The sequence below is a fragment of the Rhamphochromis longiceps genome, linkage group LG20 (assembly GCF_057381845.1).
Source record: "Rhamphochromis longiceps isolate RC_006_pf linkage group LG20, R_longiceps_female_GT1.1, whole genome shotgun sequence".
In the NCBI taxonomy this organism is placed as follows: domain Eukaryota; kingdom Metazoa; phylum Chordata; class Actinopteri; order Cichliformes; family Cichlidae; genus Rhamphochromis; species Rhamphochromis longiceps.
Window position 1 is genome coordinate 25,637,542 of NC_140576.1, and position 23,992 is coordinate 25,661,533.

The window sequence follows — 23,992 nt, forward strand, 5'->3', positions numbered from 1 at the left end:
AAAAAAAAAAAAAAAAAAAAAAAAAAAAGCCCCCACCTGATCGAATTAGCTGATTTTTTTTATTAATGTGTTTGATGAAGCCATAAAAGTAGTTATCTTCAAAGTTTGAGCAAATTCACTGTTCAGTTCGATACTTGGTTCAATATTTTTTCTATACAAAAAAAATGTTCATGCTTTTTTAATTTGTCATTTATTAAAATTATAAATATATATTTTAACTCAAAAGTACAGTTTTTAAATTTAATGTTGCTGAAACAACAAAGGGATAAAATAATAAATTGATCTGATCGAGAAATCACTCATCTTTAGAAAAGAGACTTTATTACAGAGAAATGGCTCTTTCCAAAATAAAAGCTATACTATACGCTTCTTCTGGGCTATATTCTCAGCAGCATATTAAACATATTAGGTCCCCATAAGGAGAATCATGTGCTAACGGCTGTCTAAATGACGCGGGTAAAGTTTGTAGCATGCGTGCTTGTTGTTTTTGTCTGCTTCCACTTGTCTTTGCACTAGGATGATGTCAGAGTAAATGTGCAGTCATATTCGTTGTGTTCCCACTAGTGCTGTCAGCGTTAATCTGAAATGACGTTAACACCACAACACGGCAAATCTCTGTTAACGAGCTACCGCGGATCGCCCCGTGCGTGGGGCTAGACGGCGTCAACACATTAACGAGCAAACTGCGCTAACGCAGTAGTTCCCACCAATGTAATTGAGCATTGCGTGGCACATCCAACATACTGTTTTACTTTTGTCCATGATGCGCTTACCTTCAGGGTCATACTTCACATGAAAACCAAAATAGTTCCAAACGCCAGATCTGAATGAGGGTGGGGGAGGTTAAATTTGCCATGTTGCAAGGAGCTTAGCATCGGTCTTGCTACCTTGCGCTGCGCTCAGTGGATCTGCGCTCGACAGTGCAGCCTGAGCGGAGTAGTCGAACGCAGATCCACTGAGCTCTCAACACAGACAGCATCCTCAGAAGAAAAGTTGATAAAATAAATTAAAAATTTTGTATTGTTTGATACATATGCATACCGAACCGAAAGCACTGTATTGAACGGTTCAACCATAAGTTACATTTTAAGGTGACCCAAACAATGACGACTACAAAATTAAGGGAAAAAAATATCACAGCTAGAAGATCAGCCTGAAGATTTCTAGAAGATTTCTTTTGAGAAGATCAAATGTATGAAATAACCAATTACTCTAGATTTTTTTAAAGCTTGTTTCAGTTACTCTATATCACAAATTAAAAAGTGCAAAAAATTTGAATGCACCATTTAGTTTCCTGTAACTTTCTATGGCTTTATTAAGCATACTGTAGTTACTGTAGAAAAAAATAAATGTGCTTACTGTGAGGAGGTGAGGGGTGGGAGGCACTAATGAACTTTACATGGAATTACACATTTAAAAAAAAAAAAAAGGGAACAACAAAAAGAAACACATTAAAGTCAAAGATCTGTTGTCACTGCATTTTGCCAAAAGTCAACATGAAACTATCAACATGTGAAGAATAAATAAAGTCACTGCTAATAAAAAGCTACAGAAAGTCAGATTTAGCTGTATTCAGTCTTGTGTAAAGCCGCAGTGTTCAGCTCCACAGAATTAACAAACAAAAAAAATAAAATATAAAAAAAAAAAAGCAATGCAGCCTATTTAACTGTATTCATACAACCTTGCCAGAGGCTGTGACTTGTAGATGGATGCTAGGATATACATCTACATATACTAATGAAAACCGGATACAAAAAAATATATTGAGTACAACTGTACCAGCAGTGAGTATTTCTAAAATGTTACAGATAAAAAATAAATTCTGAGTAAATATATAGTATAGAATAAGGATTGTAATAGAACCCAGCTATTTAAAACATGCTGTCTAGTTAGATATCTACTGTGATATTAGTTTATTAAGTAATCGCCCACAGTGAGTGTATAGACAGGAAACTATAATTATTCAACAGTGGATACGTCCAGTTCACCATCATAAAGAAGACTGATTAGGCTAGTGTCTTCACAAAGCGGGGGACCAGAGCCTTAATTGCATTATCACAATCACAAATGTATTCGTGAACACATCAGTTCCAACTGAAACAGGTAACCTGCTACCTTAAACGGTCAGAAATGTAATAGTGCAAATGAGACCTGGTTGTCCTTTTCAAGTAATATAAATTCAAAAGCAGTGTGATTTAGATGAAAATAAAGAGTAAATCCATGGCTTATATGTTGATTGGAAAGGCAGGAAACTCTTTGGCTATCAAGGCAGGTGAAAGGCAGGTAAAACAGAGCATGAACTCTGAACAACTGACCACTGTGAATCTCATTTTCATTTCAAAATAAAATCTGTGATTGTTTCCACAACTAACACTGTCAACCCAACTATTCAATATTAAGATTCTCTTCTATTATAAGAGAGATTTAATGATTTCAGATTACAAATCTGAGCTAACAGAAGGTTGACCCTTGAGGTCCACAAGCGAACAGCCGGTGTGAGCACCATATGTCTTACTCTGTTCTTGGTTAAGGGAAGTTGATTCTTGGCAAGAAATGAGAGCGAGCGATCTCTACTCTCATTTGCACATACTTAAGTGATTATAATGTTTACTCCCCTCTGATTCACGGATCAGCGTCTGGAGTTTGATGGCCCCCACCCCTGGCCTTGATTTGGAGCCAGGCATCTCCCAGTGCCTTGGCAAAATGGTCATCCACTGAACCCGTTATGGACACTGAGTTAGACACAGACTCTGCTTCTTTGTAGTTCTCTCCAAGACTTCGACGAAAGTGCTCCTCAATCACAGGATCGCATACTAAATTGGATGGAATAACATCACGTGGAGGAAGAAGACCAAAAAGAAATTGTTATTTCCATGCATCTAAACTGAAAACTGAATAAATACCTTTTGATTTCTCAGTTCAATAAAAAATTAAAAAATTAAAAAAATTAAAAAAAAAAATCAGCTTTGGAGATGCTCTCTTATCAAAGTCTAGGAAAAACACAGCTGGGTATTTTGAAAAATAGCTTTGATTGCAAATTTGATGCAAAGTGCAGAACATATAATAGCTTGAGTGCATGAAAGTTAGTTTTTAGATTTATTTTTTTTTAACCATTTCATTTTGTTACACTATTTGGTACATTTACAATAGATCAAATACAGATTCAGATACAATTTGTTTGATTCACTACAGTTTTTCCTAGGTATGTGTCATTTTCAGAGGTTGCCTTTATGATTCAGTTTAGACAAACTAAATCAGAAATCTTAAAACAATCTAGTGCAATATACTGGTGTAATTCATTTTAGGATAAGCTTTTGTTGTGTGCAACCATTGCAATAAACTAGTTTGCATAACAGTGAGTCAAAAACTCAAACTACATCTGATTAGGGCTGCATGATAACTCAAGAATTTTCAAACTGGCCAATGTACAACCACATATTACTTTTATGTTTGGAAAGAGACTGAGAACACATACACAAAGGACAGAGACACCAACTTGTGGCAGCAATTGCTCTTAATTATTGACAAAGTTGGATTTTAACGTTGATAAATTGGTTAAATTAGCAAAATAAAAATATGTAACTTGGATATATTTTTGTGCAACCACCCAGCACTGTTGAAATTAAAACTCCACAGGTCTTTTAGATCTTTTTTTTTTGTCATACTTTAGCAAATCAGTACATGGAAAGACAAATATATTAGTTTGTTAGTGCAAGTATCTTAAAAGACTTACCATTAGCCATTCTCGGATCAGTAGGTGGGCTAGTAGTGCAACCATTCATGTGGCAGTGAGAGAGGTTGCAGTTGCTCGCAGGGGCACAGGTAATAACCGAGGGACGATTCTGTATAAGAAAAGGAGGAAGAAAAAAAAAAAAAAAAAGATTCATTACTGACCCACATTACTGGTTAAATGTTTGTTTGTTTTTTAATCCATCTGTGATCAACCATAAAGTATTTACACAGTACTTCCAACCATCTTGCAAAGGCAGATAGATATATATATATATATATATATATATATATATATATATATATATATATATATATATATATATATATATATATATATATATATATATATACACACACACACACACACACATATATATATACATACACACACACACACACACACACACAGGGGTGCACATAAGTGGTCCGCAGGTGCGCAATCGCTGTCAAAATAAAAGACGCGCACCAGATAAGAAGTTGCAACGCACGTTTGCGTACATAAGATTTTCTGGAGGAGGATAGACCTTTGTTTAGAACTCTTAAAGATGTCGAAGAAGCAAGCTCCTTTAAGCAATTACTTTGGTGTTCCTCCACCTCCAAAGAAATGTCAGAAGGAGTCCGAAAAGAAGTGTGGATTCTCCGAAAAGTGGTTGCAGGCGGTGAGCTGGCTTCAAACAAATGATGAACGCACAGAGATGTGGTGCAGAATATTCTGTGAAAATCCCACTCTAGCGGACAAAAACAGTGCCTTTAATATGTACACAAACGCGCGTTGCAACTTCTTATCTGGTGCATGTCTTTTATTTTGACAGCGAATGCGCAGCTGCGGACCACTTATGTGCACCCCAAATCTGCAAGACAACTCTAGTAACAGGACAACAGGAAACATGGCCAACACACTGTGAACACAGTCTTTATTCTGTCATCTGTGTTAATCGTGGCATTAAATCTCTGCTGGCCATCACATGTAGCAACCTTTACCTTTATACATATCTGTTATTTTGATCTCCTTACACTGACTTAAATACATAAGCCAAAATATATAAAGATATTAAAAATAAACTGATATGTTGTCTTTACAGGCAGATAAGAAACATTTTCTTTGTTCATCCTCTTAGTGAAATTCATATTTTTATTTGTTCTCACATTAGCTCGTAGTTGTGTTTTTCTTTACTGTTGACTGTAATAAACCATAGAGGTTTAAATAGGTCAGTATTTAAACAGTTTCTCAAAACTGATTTTGCCAGCCTTACAATACACCCTTACAATTGTTGTTTTGCACACAGTAAATGCATTTCAGTACATGTTTTATCCATCCACTGGTCATATCTCACTGAACAACAAGAAAGGTGAAAAAAATTAAATGTGTGCAACCTTTTTAAAAAACAACAACAACAAAAAAAAAACCATCACAATGCTCTCTTTATGTGCTACAAGTTGACGTACCTGCTGTCGCTCTACAGTTCCACTTATGACAGACCTCTCTGTTCCCCTAACTCCAATGTCATGGCTGCTTTTGGTCAGAGGTATCGGCTGGTCTACAGCATAGCCAGCAATGGAGGCATACAGATGGTTCCCATGGAGACCATTAGAGGAGGAAATAACGTGCTCCACAGGACTGTGGCTGAGGCTCCAGTGCTCACTACGGTTGTCTCCAGCAGAGGGACGCCCCCTTGATAAAGACAGTTAAAATAAAATGTACTAGCAGCTTCGTGGACAACTTTTGTTTTAATTGTTGTGCAGAGGGGATGTTTTTTTTAAGCAGACACAGATGAAGTACAGGAAGGGGTTTTCATTTGTAATGTGCAGCTTTATAATTATTATTATTGTAGACTTTTCTTAAGATTATATACAGCTTCATTTTAAGATTTGTTTATATCAGTGAACTACTTTGTGTCAAGTCTTGATGCATGCTCAATCAACCAGGTAAGGAAGTATGTCCAGACCAACAGAATCAACTTTTTGGGGTTCTCTGTGTCACACTTTACCATCAAACTTTAAGAGGCTGATCATTAAAGTCATGGTCAGATTTATTTTTTTCCTTTCAGCCTGTATTGTGAATAACATCAGACTGAATGTTTTTACCCATATTGGATAAAATAAATACATTTCACAGCCAGAACACACTGAAACACTGAGTGCTGTATTTATTTATAAATAAATAAATAAATAAATAATACCATATGCTGGCTTCGAGACTTAAATGAAACCAAACGAAAAAAGGAGATGAATACAAGGTTGTTAGGGCTTCTTAATAATTTTATATTTTTGTATGACAATCAGAAAAGTATCACGGGGACCCTGTTTGTAATGCATGACTCTTGTCACATGATGTATTACATTTACAACTCATATATTGCACTGCATACAATTTATTCAATCCAACAAATATAAAAAGCCAATACAGCAATAATTTCAAGACCCACACAAAATCATAATAATTTTTTAAAGGCACTTACAGCTGGGTGGCAAACAATCTGCTCATTTTGGTCATGTGGTCTTCATCACAGTGGAATCGGTCTTCCATTTGTTCTTCGCCATATTTTCGTTTGCTTGGGCAGTGAGGAGGAGGCCCACTTATATTGGACATAGTGGCAGAAAGGGAGGGCATCTTGGACTCATCTGTGGGAAAGAGTTCAGTAGTAGAAATAACTTAATTAAATTAATTTAGACTAAAAGGAAGTTTCCAGAATAAAATACACAATAAACACAGTAAACTATAAGGACTCTGTGTATTCCATCAATTCATTTTAAACTGACTTTTTGAGACTGCACTGGTAGGTGATCAAGAGTTTCATAAATATACCAAGTAATACAATTTGGCCAGATTTTAATAAACCATGAGCTACAAAAAGCAAAGTAGAAACCAGTTTGACTAAGTACATCTTGCATAATGTTAAAACAATGTAAATAACGTATAATAAAGTTGACAATATTACATAATCTGGGGCTATTGCACAAAGGAGAACACTTGATACATATAGTTATAATGGAGAAGTACTTTGGGTTTTGGTGAATTAAAAAAAATAATACCAGATTTATTGGGGGACCGGAGATCATAAATTAAGTAAATGGCAACTAAATTATAATTTACATTTATTTTTTTGAATTCCTATTATAAAACGACTCTGACTTTGTTTCATGTATGGAGGTGCAATTTGTTTGGGAAGTAAACTTTGATCAAAAAAGCCAATAGAGCAATACACAAGCAGTTAAAAATCACCCACTCATCTAAGCCCAAAGGAAACTGTGTGTAGAAACATGATAAAGCACATTTTTGAGCAAAATTTCCTGATTTCTTTAGATGTTTGACTAAGCAGTGGCACAAATGAGTGTTACACAACCTGAAGCTTAATCACTGCTACATCATATGAAGCAGCATTGTAGTGTATGCTGTTATAGCTTGGGAATGTCTACAAATTTCAAATGAATGTTATTATTATTCAATGCCAACTTGTTAAATACAGGCTATAAAAATCGTATTTTAAAGTTGCGATGTTATTAAACAAAACAGTCGTTGTTCTCCGCACCAACAAGTTGTTAAACATGTCGTCAGTCTCGACGCTAGAGTCAGGATAGTCAAAAGGGTAACGCAAATCACAACACAGGGGTATCTGGCGCTGAATTTAGGGAAACCACAACGTGTTGCGTTTTATAAATGAACTCAGGAACTATAGGACCAAAAGAAAGAAAAAAGACAAACTTACCTTCGTAGTGCAGTCTCCCAATGTTATTGTTCATCTTGTCCAGGAACTGAGAGTTTATCATGTCCATTCTAGCATTTACACGAACAGGCTACTTGCTAACATTAACGTTAGCAAGCTATCCTAAAGGAGATAGAAATGTTGTCATGTTTTTAAAAATGGCATACGTTTACACGCCAGTTAATGGTAATCCCAAAAGACATTAGTCTTTATTTTGTTCCACGACAGGCACTTCATGACACTGAAGACTACAGGCTTTAGTGCGGCTAGCTAAACACGTAGCATACGCTGAGCTAGTTGCTACTAGCCGTTCATCAGTGCGAGCTTTAAATTAAACTACGACGTTTATAAACGCTTATATTGAAGAGGTTGTTGTTATTAAAATACAATGTTATACATGTATTGTGACCAGCGGTCTGCTTAGTTGCTGAAGCCAAAATACAAGACAGCGAACTTTGTCTACTTTACTCACGACACAAACTTACGTTAGCCAAGTCGCTAACTTTTCAATGCGCTAGGTCAATGGTTTTCGTTTTAACTAGCAAAAACCTAAAAACTACAAGTCAGTATCTACTTAGTTCCAGGTTAGGTTCAATAGTCTACATCCAACAAACTGAATTCCAAAAAATGGGTATTCCTATTCTTCCATGATACTTACTTCTTCGACAAAAATTAGCTTTACGGCAACACCATAGTTAGCGGAGTCTGCCTACGTACTCTGCCTTCTTCACGCACTTTCACACAGCAGCAGTCCTCAGACAACAAAAGAGCTGAGCGGCCCTAGCGGAGAGATACGAGGCGAACCGGGGCTTTTTGAAGCATATTTAAAAGGTACTTTTATACGGTATGAACACTTTGATATTAACCATTAACAAATTATCCTATCATCCTAAAAGTAACATTGTTTTTCAAGTTTATCAAGCTACGCAGCCTATGAAGATGCCCAAATGAAATGGGTTTAACGTGAAACACAATAGGCTACTTGATTTTTTTTTTTTAATGACACTACTGACCATATAGATAATGTTTTTGATATGTGAAGAAAGTAAACATACAAAGAGCTGCTTTCTCTGAACTGCTGTTGATTTTACACGAATCATTATGAGGAGTTTCCAGTGATTTTCACTGCAGTGAGTTTAGTTTCCTGCAGTCTGACTGCAGCACAGCACATTGAGGACAGACTGAGGGCACAATGCCCTGGCCCTGCTGGAGCGTCTCATCCACAGACATCTGACTAGAATGGCTGGGTTTCAGACTTAAGCAAAGCTGAGGTTGGTTTTGTTGCTCAATACACTGATACTACCACATGGTGTCACAATAGCACACATGTTTAATAGTCATTGCAAGGTACACCATCTTTTAGCAATATTATTTTCAGATTATTCTTATTATTTATTTCAGCCAATAGATTCTCTACCGATTCTACACACACACACACACACACACACACACACACACACACACACTGTAGGTGCAAAATTACTAGCATATAGCAACAATCAGCTTTACCAATAGCATCATTCTAGCTTTTGATTAAAACCATGGACAACAACTCCAGTCAGCGATCGAGAGAATGGTCACATTTATCTAAGCTCATGTATAAACTCATATTATCTTCCTCAACTATGCTGCCACAACCCCAAAAACAAAATTCACCCTTGTTAAAGTGACATAAAGATAACTGTAATGTCTGCCAGCATGCAACAAAACAGAGGAGCCTGTTAATCACAAATCTTTACACCATATCAACTGATAAACTGGACTAGCAAAAGCTTTGAGAGGGGAGAATTGGGCTCAAGTGATCTTGGTATTCCACCCCCCCACCCCATATATGCAAGATGCACAGCTACAAGTATTCATGCATAGTACATTCATAAAGAAATAGCAGCTAGTAACAGTTGTAAACATGCCAAAGCAGGATACAAACACAAGAGACATTTTCTCTCAGTACAGAAGTGGATCAATGAATTCACCACACACAATATCTCCGTGTCCATGCTTGTTGGCTGTGAGCACACAATATCTTCAATACAGTTCCATTTGTTTAGCAGTTTTCAGTAAGGTCATGTATTAAAGCTGCACAAGTTGATAAATGACATCTTTTTAGTTGCAGAAACATGAGGGGTGCTCCCCAAAGTCTGACCTGCATAAGCCCATCTATTCAGTGTACTCCTTAGTCTCGCTAGTTACTACAGTTGCTGCAGAAGCACTAAATTATTTAAACTCAGGAAATAAAGTGAGCCCACACTAGCTTGTTAGTGAAATGAGCTTTAACTTTAAATTTTATGAATTAGTATAACTTGTAGTTGAAGTGTGTCAGTAGGATTCAGCTGACGGGGCACAGTTAGTAGAGGGCAGGCCTGGACCCTGCTCAAATCTAAAGTCCTAGAGGTATACTTATCCCGCTGTCTTCTCTCCTTCCTCTTTTAAGCACCATTTATTTGCTTTGGCTCGCTAAACATAATCCAAATTGCTGCTAACAACTAGTCCTACAGAGTCAGTAAAAGATATATAGTAGCTGACTGTCAACAGGTTTACAGGCATTTTGCACAAATGACAGAGATCAGGGTCAGAAAATACTAATATCATATTTCCCAGAATTTCCTTTAATCAGTGAAATGTAAAATGAATGAATAAATAGTTGTAGACCTGAAATTCAATTCATAAGGTAAATTTATATTCCATAGAATTAATTATATAAATTATTATTATTATTATTATTATTGTGTCACGTTGCCAAGCAACAGAGGAATTTTCTCCAATTTCAGATTTTTAGTATTAGAGGAAATCTTCAAATTCTGTAAAAATATTTATAAAGCATAAAACTAATTCCATGTAAAAATTTAGCAATTTGAAATGTCATAAACAACATATAAAATATACACGGTATGTGCAAGTATCTCATAATATCTAAAAAAGTATTGTATTAATATTTTACCATGTTATTAACCGTTAAAATGCAGGACTGAAGTGGGGCTGTAAGATTTCTAGTTAACAAGTCATGCCATGATGAATGAAGTCATATAGTAATATTAGCCCTTCATTAGAAAATATACTCAAACTGCGATATAAAGATTCAATGTCCTGACTTGCAATTTTTTTATGTGTGCCTATGTTTGAATTTATCTTTTTACACTTTAACAACCTTTTACCACTGCACATCACAAGTTATTGATTTATTGAATTGTTTAAAAAATCCAGTCTTTTGTTTTGTCTTATATAATTAATAAGTGCTTTACAGAAATTACTGTGTTTTTAGTGAACCTTGTGATAATTAGTGCTAAGAATATTGCATGCAGTGTTTTTATGCTCTCATAAGCATCAAACGTTTATATAAAATATAATGAACACAATGAATTGTGCCACCCGTAATGGAGACATGTTAGCCAAGTGAGTTTGTAATGTTTTTAAATTAAACAACTATTGTAGTAAATTATAATAAGGAAAATTATTACATAGAGAGAGATTCATTAAACAATTAAGACAGAGAGTTTTAGTGCATGAATTTGTTTCTCAAGGGACGGCTGATGACGCTTCTTCTCATTCACCAGTCCTAACAGCCATTTTAGATTTTATGGCTGCATTCTATAAGCAGGGAAAACAGCACCCAGACAGAGGGCAGGGTGAACCTGAGTAACAAGGGGAGTAGGAGTAAGGGGAGGGTGATGTAGTACACAGTACACCTTTTTGCACTTTCACTGGAAACCCCTCTATTTTTCATGCTCTGGTTCAAAAAAGGATGACGTCTCTAAGGCAGTAGAAAATGGGGGAGGGGTAGAAAAGGCAGGCATGCCGGGGGGAGAGAGAGGAGAGAGTGGAGGGCGATAGCAGGAAGGAGAGGCACAGCCAGAGCATCATTTGCAATGCTTGAAGAAAGCACGGGGTAAAGTGATTGGCTATGGGAAAGTGTAGCGTCACTGCCAGTGAGGGGGAGCTTCGAGGATGCTCCACTGAGCTGAGAGGGAATACATTTGTTGGGAGTTTGCACTGAGAGCTCAGCCATTATCAGCTGTACCACTGAGAACAGGGGCTTCTCGGCAGAATACTTTTCCACACCCAGTGCTTGTTGACTCTTCTTCTTGCTTCTCTGCAGCCATGAATTATTTGCGTCGGCGTCTCTCAGACAGCACGTTCATCTCCAACCTGCCCAATGGCTACATGACAGACCTTCAGAGGCCCGATCCTGCTCAGCCTCCTCCACCTGCCTCCAACACCCCTGCCAAGTCTCCGACATCTGGGCCAACACCTCCAGCCACTTCCCCTGCTCCAGAGAGGAAACCCCAGCCAGTTCAGTCGACAGGAGCGGGTTTCTTCAGTTCCATTACCAACGTTGTTAAGCAGACAGCTGCCTCTGCAGGGCTAGTGGAGCAGACCCAAGTCACGACACCTAAGAAGTTTAAAATTCTCCTGGTCATTGATGAACCACAACAGGAGTGGTAAGAGAAAATGCTGCTCTTATATCATTCGTGTTGTGTCATTCAGATGCTGCTGTAGGCATTGTTTCTATGTTTCAGCCATATAGCTGTTAGGTAATGGTTAAAGAACTGCTGAAACAACATCTCTATCAAGCACCCTGCAGAGATGAATGGGGAGTGCTGCTGTGGTTTGATGTTACACCATGCCAGTGTTCAGAATAATACACTCAGGCAGCCAAAACTTAATCAAAAACAATCCACTGATTCTCAGCAGTAATGCCATTATCCCAAGATGGAGGACTTTAAATGTCCTTTGTTTGCTCTTTTTTGTAAGAAATGCAAATGCTTTGTTTAATCGTTTTATTTAGTTTTGCATCTGTCTGTACAAAAAGCTGATTAATTAATTAAAAATGGTGAAATACTGCACTGGAATGTGATTTTTCACCATTTTTTAAAAAAGGAATGGTATTCCACAGGTTGTGCAGCATTGAGAACTGCATGTTATTTCTAATACTGCAGTGCTTCCCCTCAATCAATGGGGTTTCCCCCTGCTCACTGATGGAAGATCACATGGCATGACAAGAAATTAAACCTATGGTGCATAGGGTTCTCTTAGTTGTGAGTCCAACCTTAAAATGTATAACATAGTTATGTTTCTCAACCCTTAACCTCAATAACCTTAAGGCATTAAGCAGTTGTACTGGCAGCCGTGTCCTAGGGGATCTTAGTCAGAGGTAGCTTAAAGCAAGCATCTTTGTCAGTCGACTGCTTGAAGGACTTAAAATGTTCTAAATGAGTGTATGCATGGATTTATATGGAAATTACTTTGCGTGTTGTCAAACAATAGAATATATTTGATTAACTCTCTCACCACATGACAAACATTTATTTACGCTGGTGGCATGTTTTTCACTGCAGCATATCCAGTCATTTTCAGTTACCACCTAGACATAGAAAGCATAGAACTGTAACTTAACTCTTTAATGCCTTTGATGCCTTTTTAACTGTATACCACAGAGTATACAGTGGTATACAGTTAAAAAGAATGAAAAGAATCAGCTTGCTTCACTTTTAAACATATACACATAAGATATCTTGCAGTTACATGTATTTTCAGCAATGTGAAATTTGTTTATTTACATTGCTGAAAATACATGTTTATTCATATTCATAGACTACACCTTATTCCAAGGTGTAGTCTATTATTCCCCCAAATCAGCTGGGATAGGCTTCAGCCCCCCAGTGTATCTAAAGTGGATAAGCAGTTAAGCAGTTAGCTGGATGGATGAAAACACCAATAGTTGAAGGAATATAGTAATAGGTAGACAGCATGGTAAAATTTGTCAACACATCATGTCTCAGAAGGTTAATATGTTACCATTGTTCTATATCATGTATCAACCTTAGCTAAATGCCACTGTGTGTGTGTTTATTTGTGCAGGACTGGCCATTAATGGATTAGAAACCCTGATCGTTGTTGTTAATAAGATGAGACCCTCGTTAGCAGGATGGATGCCAGCTTTTATATTCACTTGTTCTATATTTCTTATGAGAGGAAAGGAAGATCAAATATTGCTCTGCATATCTGGCACAGAAACAAGATATAGTAAATTCAACTAAAGTTTTGCCCTTCATCAAAGACCCTTCTTATAAATAATGTAGGTTGAGTCGGTTGAGCTGATAGGATGTGGCATTATTTTTACTGTCAGTATACAACAGGAGCTGATATGTAGAAACTCCTGTGTAAAAACCTTAGGTAATTATCTGCCCTGACTGTACCTATATTGCAGATAAATCCATTTTGAAGCTTGATGTGTTCATAACATGTGCAGTTTACTGTTGTTGCAATGTGCATCTAGTGCATAGCCACTTTGGACATCAGCTTTCAAAGGGCTTCCTCTTTCTTGAGCCTGCATCTATTTTTTAGGCCTGCTCAATATCACCACGAGGGAGATATTACATGTTTGACTAGGTTTTGTTTCTTTTGGACAGGTTTTATGGGACCTTTTGCCTAGTGATTTATGGTCACTATTTCAGTATAAACCAGTTTACATAGTGTAGGCTGGGATTGCTTTGTTTTGTTTAGCCTTTGTACTCATTCTGTTAGAGCATAGAAACCCTAACCGAGAACGATTCGGTGAAAAAAAGTTTCAGAATAGATGTTTTTATATTAATACATGTTTTGTTTTCCTTTGCCATGTTGGCACAGTGTACGTTTTTGCTTTGTATTGCTTACATGCTCACTGTGTGGCAGGATGTCCAGACTTTTGTCTGCACACTGCTGCAAATGTAAGGAAGATTAATGAGAACCTGCTGGCCCAGGACACAATTGAAATCAAGAGAGGTCTCCGGGCTAATTGCATCTGTGAGAAGGCTCAACCATTAAATTCTGTTTACTTTCTAAAACATTTAATTATTTTTCACTTCTGAATGTTTCTGTAACATATCTAATTGCCTGTAACTTATATGTTTTATTATTAGATATCTCATGTCTTTTATGTACCCAGAGCTGGGCAAAGATGAAATCACAGTAAGCGTAGAATGACACGAAATCTAGAATATAGAGAAAACAGAAGATATTAGTATAGACATTCTATTCTCTTCATTATACAACAAGCTAAGCAGAATACTTACAGTGTGTCGTGAAATCTGGGTGTTTACCAGGGTCAGAGCGCAGACTGATGCTTTTTGTTATTCAGCCAGTGTTTGACTTGTTAGATGAGGCTGTCAGTCATGAAGAGTTGTTTATTTTGTTCCAGGATGGCTGTGCTATAATTTGCTTTTACAGGACAGGAGGAGCAGATGGCTCACTGTCTTACTTATCAGACTAATGGCTGAGATGCCTTGGTTCCTTGCACACACTATATAATGTAGCTCAGTTTCAGAAACAGCATTTCTTTAATTGAATTGCTCAATGTTAAAAATTACCCAAAAAATAATTAGTCTACTGCTTCATCTGATATCAGAAGAAGATGCTGTGAGCTTAATCTAGTTCAGACATTGCCAATATGTGAGAGTGAATGTTACGCAAGCAAAGTAATAAGACATTAACATTCAGCAAGGATTCTGGCTTACCAAGCCCTCAGTGACTCATCTGAAAAAATGTCTTTCATAGCAATCTTTAATTTGGCAAATGTTTTACAGCATTTAGCCAAAACCAGCATCCCCTTAAACCTTAGATGATCCTGAGGACATTGTGTGCCATTCCATTTTATATTTTTATGCTATTTTGGCTGTGCTGAATGAATATTAATATTATTAGGATATTAATTTTTTTAATGTTAGAATGTTAGAATTCTTGTCTTGGTTCCTTAAATGAGCAGCTGTGCTGCAGCCATAGTTATAGGTATGAGCATTAGTGCAGGAACAGTCATTTTGGAGCTACTAAAGTGATAAGTGTGTGTCACTATTGATGTTGGATAAGGGTTTATGTGTGGTGCAATACAAATAATAATCAAACTCTCGTTGAATTAAATGAATTATTGTAGTTTTTTGTGGAGCTATGTAAACATATTGGCCTTTAAAGGGTTAAAATAAAAAGAATTATAATTAATTTTTCCTATTTATATTTCAGATTGAAGTAGTTTTAAAAGCGTTATCACTGAAAACAAAACATTAATTTCTTATTTGTTTTTTAACCTCATGTTTAATTCAAGTCAAAAGAACCCCTGTTGATTCTTACAAATCAATGATCCATGTAAACATCTACTGTCATGCTTCCTCGTTTCAAACCAAGCAGGTGTGAAGCCAGCAGTCAAATCCAAAGGAAGAAATAAATATAGTTTTATATAAAAATAAAGTTATTGGTTTTTGGACGAAAGCTAAACTTGACACCAGAGAATCTGTTTGCTGCGAGCTGACAGCCACATTCTAATGCATATTAATGCAGTGCATTGAAAGATCACTTCTTTAAATGTGTGGCTTCGGTGGCCTTTTCAGTGTGCTGAGCTGAGACGTTCTTTGCACAGTGAATAACCATGAATCAATCACATAACCACACCTCTTCTATACAGTCATTCCTTATGCTAAAAAATATTATTATTATAAATATTAATTTAAAAAAAGCTTATTTGTACAAAATAAAACTTATCGTGCATGATGTACTTGATTTCAGGGATCATGTTTTGGAAATAATATCTTTTTTGTGTAGGTTGGCAGAGAGCATTCATTGCAGTGCAAAGCAGGCTCTTCATTTTCCTAAATATTAGAGCGGTGATTCATATTTTAATGCTTGTTTTCTTCAGCAGCCAAGTAGATCCCAATGCTCTAATTACATTTTGAATGAATTATTCAGCTTTTCCTCCCTGTGTGACAGGAGGGTGATGCAAATGAAAAGGAAGCCCAAGTAGGAAGTGAAAAACATGTTTGCAAAATATACTTACATCATGCGTCATAATGTCACATTGTCTACAAATTTTCTTTGAATATAGCTATAATAATTTATGTAGCACACTTGCACTGTAGTAGCTGGTGGTTAGATTTAGTATGAACTTGAACCTGTGGAAATTCAAACCAAAATTCGAGCTTAACAATGGCAGCTTGAGGGAAGGATCTTTATTTGTGCTCTCCCTAGTATTGATTTGTCCCAGTAGTATCTGTGGCCACAGCTTATCTTGTCTGGGCCATCCCCTGTATATCAGTAAGAGACACAGAAATAATAGGCGCAAAATCGCTGTGAGGCTTTGGCAGTTTTCATCCATGTGTAGTTTTTGGTCACTGATCCACCTTAATCGCAAAACCCCGTGATAAGACTTCCTCTTCAACAGTGATCCAGGTGACGAAAAATGTGGGGTGTCACATTTATTTTTAAGAGCTGAATTACAAGTCTGAAAGGTGCAACCATTTTTGGGAATCTTTGAATTCAGTGAATGTTGCCTCATTGCATCATCCGTGTTATCCCCCGTAGGCACTACTGTTACTGCCAGATTGAGGGGGAAAGGTGTTGGAAATCTGCAGTTAGAAAACCACAAAGTGACATGTCTGGATTGTAATACTTCATGCACTTCACACATTTGCATATATTGAGCAGTGATTTATGATCCATATTTTGTGTTATATTTGTTGCAAAGTAAAAACTAATATGATCATTATACTCAGAGGTGCAGTCAGTTGAATCTATTTTGGAAATCTCTGTAATCCTGTTGTTGTATTTGTGATTACATTAAAAGTTAATGCTTTCTTTTTACCCAGGGCCAAATTATTCCGCGGAAAGAAAATACTTGGGGATTATGACATCAAAGTGGAACAGGTACAATTCATCAGCCAAATTAAATCCATTGCAAGTACGCTTTGAGTGCAGAGTATGCGAGTTCATAAGTTTAAATGCACTGTTCTCTTTTCTAACGATCAACTCCCTAGGCTGAATTCAACGAGATCAATGTCATAGCTCATGCAAATGGAACCTGCGATGTTAACATGCAGGTTCTGAGAAATGGTACCAAGGTTGTCAGGTAAGACACATGCAAACACACACAGAGAAGATTCAATGTAAAGTGCTGTTTATGTAGCACTTTTCTAGTTTTACTCAAAGTACTTTAGACTGCAAGTCACATCTAACCATACAGTCATGCAGCCCTTTACTTTGCACACTTCTTATCTACTTCACATCCCATAGTTCATCTTCACCAGTTAATCTAACAAAATGAGTCACTTTCGCTTTCTTTTTTTAAATCAATATATATACACTAACAGTCCCTACCTGATTTATCTACATTGTTATCAACACTTTAAACAGCCTGTCATTTTTATGGTGAGTTCTCGCCACATCTATGCTGTAATTCTATTTTTTAGGTCATTCAAGCCAGACTTTGTCCTCATTCGTCAACATGCCTTCAGTATGACCCAGAATGAAGATTTTCGCAACCTGATCATTGGCCTGCAGTATGGTGGTGTGCCAAGCATCAATACCCTCGAGTCCATCTACAACCTGTGTGACAAGCCGTGGGCGGTATGCAATCAGCAGTCAGGCAGTGGTTTACTTAGAACAATAGTAGCAGGCAGATGGATGAAAACACTGATCTTTTCTGAATGCCCTGGTTCTGGATTGCATTTCATATTGTTTAAAAAATTCTGTGAAACAATTTCCAACTTTTGTATGTTTGTCGGTTATTTCTTTATGTGTGTTTATCTTTATGCATGTGCAGTTTGCCCAGCTTATCAACACCTGCAGAAAGTTAGGTCCTGAGAAGTTCCCTCTGATCGAACAGACTTTTTACCCAAACTACAAGGAGATGGTGAGAACCATGTCATCTCCCCCATTTTTACTGCACAAATTGAAATGTAAGAAGTAACTCAAATTATAACTTGTTACTTTAGGTAAGCATGCCATCGTTTCCTGTTGTTGTGAAGATTGGACACGCCCACTCTGGTATTGGAAAGGTATACAGGTTGTTCCTGTTGCAATAATATGAAAGTATGCAGACTGTGGATATACTCTTCATTAAAACAACTATCTTTTTTCAATATTTTACTATTTTCTGTCTAATCATTTTGTGCACAGGTGAAGGTGGACAACCACAGTAAGTTCCAGGACATAGCTAGTGTTGTGGCTCTTACCCAGACCTACACCACCACAGAGCCTCTCATTGACTCCAAGTACGATATCAGAATCCAGAAGATTGGCACCGACTACAAAGCTTACATGTATGTAGAACACTTTTGTTGCTTGGCATTACAAATAAAACAGAAGATAGGCTGACATTGCTTTAATTTGTGCAATTTACCCATATCAGGAGAACTTCCATATCTGGTAACTGGAAGACCAACACGGGCTCAGCTATGCTTGAACAAGTGGCCATGACTGATAGGTGAGAATGCTACAGTCAGTGTTTGATGTTTATGTAAGCATTGTGGTTATAAAGGGATAGATGGTCAGCAACAATGCTCATGTAGGCTGTGGTGTTTAAATGGTATTCACTTGGTACTAAAGGCCTTTAATTAAATAAATAAAGGTATGAAGAAAAGGATCTCTGAATGTACACCACATCAAACCTTCAAGCACCAGGTGTCACTCATGTCAGCTAAGAACAGGAAACTGAAGCTACACCAAAACTCCCTGATCATTGCACTGCCACCAGCCTTAATCATTAATCCAAGACAGGATGGATCCATGTTTTCAATTCTCTTCCTATATTTGGCATCAACAAAGCATTTTTGCCTAGAGTTGCTCAACTTAAATTTCAACCGGTCATCTTGGCAATGTCTGTATGCCTAAATGTATTTAGTTGGTTTCAAGTTACATATTTTTTTTGTTAGGTACAAGATGTGGGTTGACACCTGCTCAGAGATTTTCGGGGGTCTGGATATTTGTGCAGTTAAAGCTATCCATGGGAAAGATGGCAGAGACTACATCACTGAGGTAGGAATCTAGGACTGTCATGTTTAAAAGTGAACTTGTGCATTTGAAACATACTGAATATACTGTTTGACATGAATGTCACATTTTATATTAGGCCAAGCTTTTTACAAGACACTGCCCTCTGCTGTCTCTCTACTGTAACTATCTTCCACTTGTCATAGGTGGTTGGTTCTTCCATGCCGCTGGTAGGTGAACACCAGGCTGAGGATCGACAGCTCATTGCAGACATGGTGCTAGCAAAAATGAACGAGTTAGTGGAGAAAGAAGCTAATGCTCCCAAGAGACCCACCACCATACAACCATCCCAGGTACAGCAACACACAGGCACAGCAGTTAGAAGCAGTAGCGTTGTGCTAGTTTTGTTTTTGTTTATGTTTTTGAATATTGTCAGTGGTGTGTACTATAAGATTAAAAAAATATTTAGCTGTTATAATTTTTCACCAATTAACTGTTGAATGAGTAAATTCCTAAAAAAAAAATTCTGTTTTTAGGGGACCGGCCAGAAGGGAGAGATTACTGGTGAACCCACCAAGAACGGTGCTGGGCGCCCGCCTCAAGGTTGTCTGCAGTACATTCTTGACTGTAATGGCGTTGCAGTGGGTCCGAAACCAGTCCAGGCCAACTGAGTAACCCAGTAGAATGGGGATATCTGAGAGTCTAGATAACAGCGATGTACCTGCTGAACACATGCACAGACGTGTGTATGCGTGTGTGCGTGTGTGGATGCTCATAGCTAGAGTCAAATTTTTTGGTGGCGTGAGCTCAGTACAGATGAGTGCTGGCCTGGACTGTGTTTTAAACTCTATGCAGTGTCAAAACGTACTGTCTACTTGTTGACCTGTTGATTTAAGTGTGCTTTTATAGGACACCTGTGTTTCAGTAGCTGTGGTTTTTCTTTGGGGCTGTTGTTGATGATGTAAAATGCAGATTGTGCCTACACTGAGTTCGGTGCTGCTCTGTGCTACTCGTTTAACCCAGCTATGGATCTTTCATTTGCCCTTCCCACCCCTTTTCTTTTTGTTTTGGTGTGTACCTTTAGATATTGTTCAAACTGTGGAAGATTGTACAGTTTGAAACTTGTGTATATCTCAATATGTAAACAGTGGGTGTGTATGGCTGTAGTAGTGATTATTTTCGTACTAATACTAATAAATAGAGTTTTTTTTTGTTTTGTTTTGCATGATTGATAGAAAGGCAGGTGCAAGTCAGTTATAAATGTCTGATCAAGTGGGATGTTCACGTAACATCGCTGTTACACCGCTGTATTTATCTAAGCTGTGTTCCCTGTGATTCATGCATTGTGAATGTGTCATAAGAAATGCATATTATAAGTTGTACAGGATAAAGTGTAGAGATACAGTAGAGACATACAGTATATTGCCTTTCCAAAATCTTTTTTTTCTCTTTTTCATTACTAGTTTCACTAGAAAAGAGATTATACAGAGTTTTAATAGATATTTAATCAATAATAGAATTAGTCTAAGATGTATTGATGATTTTATTATGCAGAAGGTGTGCAGGTGTCTACAGACAACTTCTATATATTTTGAACCAAAGAACATATCGGTTACTTTTAATCAGTCTTTGCACTCCAGTAACCCACAACGTAAGTACCAGTGGTGAGACCGTTAATTCTGCGGCTGTCACACGGAGTGTGCAATTTAATCAGAGCTGAGCGCTCCAAGACAACAGTTATGTTTTCAAATTGCTTGTTGTAAGTCACACAGCAGTGAACTGACGCTGCATTCAAGCTGTTGTGTGGAGGCAGACATTGTTTCTGATAATAAAAAGCTGTGTAATGTATGATTTGCCCCCTCCATTCCTTACTCTCACTCTGGAGATCAGCTATCATTGGAGGTGTTGCCATGACAACAGTGCAAGTGCTCTGAGATTTAGTCTGGATTCCGGTAGTAGTACTGTGTCCCCATTACTGCCATTCAAAGATTCCTGTGAGATGTTGGAAGTTGCAATAATTTATTTATTCATTTTGACTCTTTTAGAACAATAATGTATTTTTTTTAATCCAACCAATCATCAAATTGATACGACAAAGCTATAGCCATCCATGCATTAAATTGTGTTTAGACAAGTGGATTGTTGGGTTTTGTTTTGTTTTTTTTACACAATCGATCGTTGTCCAGTGGCTTTTGTGTGGAAGCCATTTCGCATATCCAATACAATAAATGGTGTAACAGCTAAAAAGCAACCAAATCAACTTTAAAAAATAAATCCGCACCATTTTCCAACAATTTGTTTGTTACAGCAGTATAAAACATGTTCAGCAAGTTCTGTGTGCAGTCTTTTTCTAAGTTGTATAAAGTGCCATTGTAACTGTGAGCGTGTCCTTGTAAAAGCCATGCCTGCGGCTTATTGGATGTGTTGTTCTGTTTAATAGGAAGTATGCCATGACAATGATTTTCAAAGGAAGAACATGCAGAGGTACCCCATCAGTAATAGCTGCATAGTGACGCCTTGGTCGGTGATTGTGATTATTTGGTCACTGTGTTGAGGTGGAACTTGTGTCGTCAGACCTAGTGAACTGTATGCGTTAAAGACCGTGGTACTTCTGAGGCCAGTGTTGAGCTGTTCGTATCAAGATCAGAGGACAATATATTGTAGAGGGGAAAAAATCCTCTCTGGAAATTCAACCTCTGTCACTGGCAATAAAGCTTCCTTTGCAATACATGCTTGGTCTGTGTCCTCGTATGTGTTACGATTTTATTAATTTTATTCATTATGGCAACACTGGGTAATATGACAGGCTCATCTAAATTACAGTCTAGTAGGCAGAAGTTCAGCTGCTAAGTGCACATACTGCGATGCTTCCAATGCATGAAATTATATCTGTATTGTGAAAGAGATGGTGATAACACATCTCCTCTGCTTTGTGCCTTCATATTGTGCTGTTTGTCTTATATGTTGAGAATGTGGGATATTTTATTTGTATCAGACAAGTTAATAAATAAAACAGTAATCATGGAGAACTGGCTACTCTACATATGAACACATATGAAGCTTTCATTTATCATTTTGTCTCCATAGCTGTGATACACTTTACAATCATAATTATTATTTTCACAAACACCTGCTCTAAAGCTCATCCTCAAATGTAAAGTGTTTAAAAAAACAAAAAAAACAAAGCATAGCAGATTTTTTCAGACACTGCACCAAGAAAGTCTAAGGTAGACACTTAAGATTCAAAAACCTTTATATTTTCAGTGCACTCAAGTTCCAGGATTGAAGCCAACACTTCAGTTTCTCCATAGAAACACTTCTACCTATCTACACAGAGCTATAAAGCACCAAAACCACTAAAAAAAAAAAGAGCATGACAGTGAGGAAAACCACAATGACCTCCAAAGATGAAATAGGAATACATAGATTCTGTCATCAATGCTCACATCAGGGCTCTGGTTTTCAGTTATTCAGAGAGCAAATATACTCTTGCATGAATTCACACACAACCACACACATGCTGATTGACTCTGCACCTAAAAGGTTATGATTTTCCTGTTTTTCAGTAAATCCCAATCTCTAAGGAGTGCCTCTGGAATGAAAGAAAAAGGCTTTTTCTGCATTTTCAGTGAAGACAAAGCCCATCTGCAACTAGAGGAAGTTTATTTTCTGAAAAAAAAAGAAGTAATTTTCAACCTGTATCATTCAACATGTTGCAAAATAAACAGAAAAGGTGCCTGGTGTTCTGAGGCCTGCCATAACAAGATATACAAAAAACGATATAAATAAAGAATGGAAAACATGAAAATGTACATTTTCAGTTTTTGCATCATCACAAAATTGCTGAAATCTCAAAAGGTTTTTTTCCCCACAGTGAATGTATTTCAAGTGTAACTATGAGGACATTTTACTTTCGATTATCTGATTGTAAAGCTAGTGTTATATTTTACCTATATACTCTAGCATCACCTGTTATCATCAATATTACAGTTATAGACATATATGTACTTTTTGCACCTTGCATTGTTGTGTCTTCTGGTGATATAAAATGACTATTACAATAATTACAAAATACTCTGCATAAAAAGTGGTTGCAGGAGAATTTTTATTTGTAACTCTGTTCATACCTTTGAGGTGTATGTGAGAAAATTTGGACAAAAATGCATCGCTTGTATTTACAGCTCAGTTGTATTAGTATTCCACTATTTGTATCTTATTAAGCTTTCTTATGCATTAAGTAATGAGTAGTAAGGACTAGATTGTATTCTCATTCTAGTCCTGTTTTCTTATTGAAAGATTGAAATAACAGAGCATCTGCTGTCTGATTGAACACATTTAAACATTTAACTATACTTAAATAGGTTTATATCAAGTCTTCATGAACATAATATTTCATTCTTTTCACTTAATTTGTGCTGTGGTGTGTTCATTCTCTTCCTGATATGAGTGGCTGCACAGAACAGCAGTCAGCACTGATAATTTTTTCTGCCGACAGATGATCCATGAATAATTGACATGGCTGCAGAAGCCATCCTGCATTATAATAGATGCATAGCTTTGCTATGAATTCTACTGGAGTTAGATGACAATCAAGTCTGTTGTTTACTTTAGAAGATATCAATATTCACACAGCAGATTAATTTTATCTGTTTGAACAAATATTAGCTGTCTCCCACAGATAAAATATGTTCCACAGGCAGCATTTGTCAGACTTACAGATGGTCCTTTCTCCTCACTACAAGCAGACCGACCTGGCCGGTTGAAGCTTCTGAAGAACTCAAGAGGAATGAATGTGGGTTCTTGAAGCTCCAGCTTCTGTCCAGACTCCT

The 23,992-nt window shown here is 37.1% G+C and overlaps 2 protein-coding genes across 4 annotated transcripts; one reads left to right on the top strand and one right to left on the bottom strand.

The window, feature by feature from the left end:
- On the bottom strand, positions 1 to 8,196 carry LOC146645425 (transcription cofactor vestigial-like protein 4). The gene is made up of 6 exons (XM_085393410.1): positions 8,095 to 8,196; positions 7,440 to 7,559; positions 6,192 to 6,354; positions 5,179 to 5,404; positions 3,734 to 3,842; positions 1 to 2,813 (listed from the first exon to the last, which is right to left on the bottom strand). The coding sequence occupies exons 2-6, from the start codon at positions 7,504 to 7,506 to the stop codon at positions 2,623 to 2,625; spliced, it is 756 nt and encodes a 251-aa protein (XP_085249536.1). The 5' UTR covers positions 7,507 to 7,559; positions 8,095 to 8,196; the 3' UTR covers positions 1 to 2,622.
- syn2a (synapsin IIa) lies at positions 8,149 to 22,207 on the top strand. Of its 3 annotated transcripts, XM_085393408.1 has the most exons (13): positions 8,185 to 8,267; positions 8,587 to 8,707; positions 11,530 to 11,872; positions 17,042 to 17,099; positions 17,210 to 17,301; positions 17,642 to 17,798; positions 17,995 to 18,084; positions 18,167 to 18,229; positions 18,351 to 18,493; positions 18,583 to 18,657; positions 19,106 to 19,208; positions 19,370 to 19,516; positions 19,700 to 22,207. In XM_085393408.1, exons 3-13 carry the CDS (start codon positions 11,532 to 11,534, stop codon positions 19,832 to 19,834), a joined length of 1,404 nt encoding a protein of 467 aa, XP_085249534.1. In that variant the 5' UTR covers positions 8,185 to 8,267; positions 8,587 to 8,707; positions 11,530 to 11,531; the 3' UTR covers positions 19,835 to 22,207. The 3 variants fall into 3 exon arrangements, with proteins under 3 accessions (XP_085249532.1, XP_085249533.1, XP_085249534.1); XM_085393406.1 differs by lacking the exon at positions 8,587 to 8,707 and having other exon boundaries at positions 8,149 to 8,267; XM_085393407.1 differs by lacking the exon at positions 8,587 to 8,707 and having other exon boundaries at positions 8,181 to 8,280.
- The last annotated feature ends 1,785 nt before the right edge of the window (positions 22,208 to 23,992 follow it).

Excerpts from the sequence above, each read along its gene's own strand:
- LOC146645425 (XM_085393410.1), bottom strand. The coding sequence starts at position 7,506 with ATGGACATGATAAACTCTCAGTTCCTGGACAAGATGAACAATAACATT. Across the intron at positions 6,355-7,439 it reads TGGGAGACTGCACTACGAAG|ATGAGTCCAAGATGCCCTCC; the intron begins GTAAGTTTGTCT and ends TCTTTCCCACAG. Across the intron at positions 2,814-3,733 it reads TGATCCGAGAATGGCTAATG|TATGCGATCCTGTGATTGAG; the intron begins GTAAGTCTTTTA and ends CATCCAATTTAG.
- syn2a (XM_085393406.1), top strand. The coding sequence starts at position 11,532 with ATGAATTATTTGCGTCGGCGTCTCTCAGACAGCACGTTCATCTCCAAC. Across the intron at positions 18,230-18,350 it reads CCCACTCTGGTATTGGAAAG|GTGAAGGTGGACAACCACAG; the intron begins GTATACAGGTTG and ends TTTTGTGCACAG. Across the intron at positions 18,494-18,582 it reads ACCGACTACAAAGCTTACAT|GAGAACTTCCATATCTGGTA; the intron begins GTATGTAGAACA and ends TACCCATATCAG.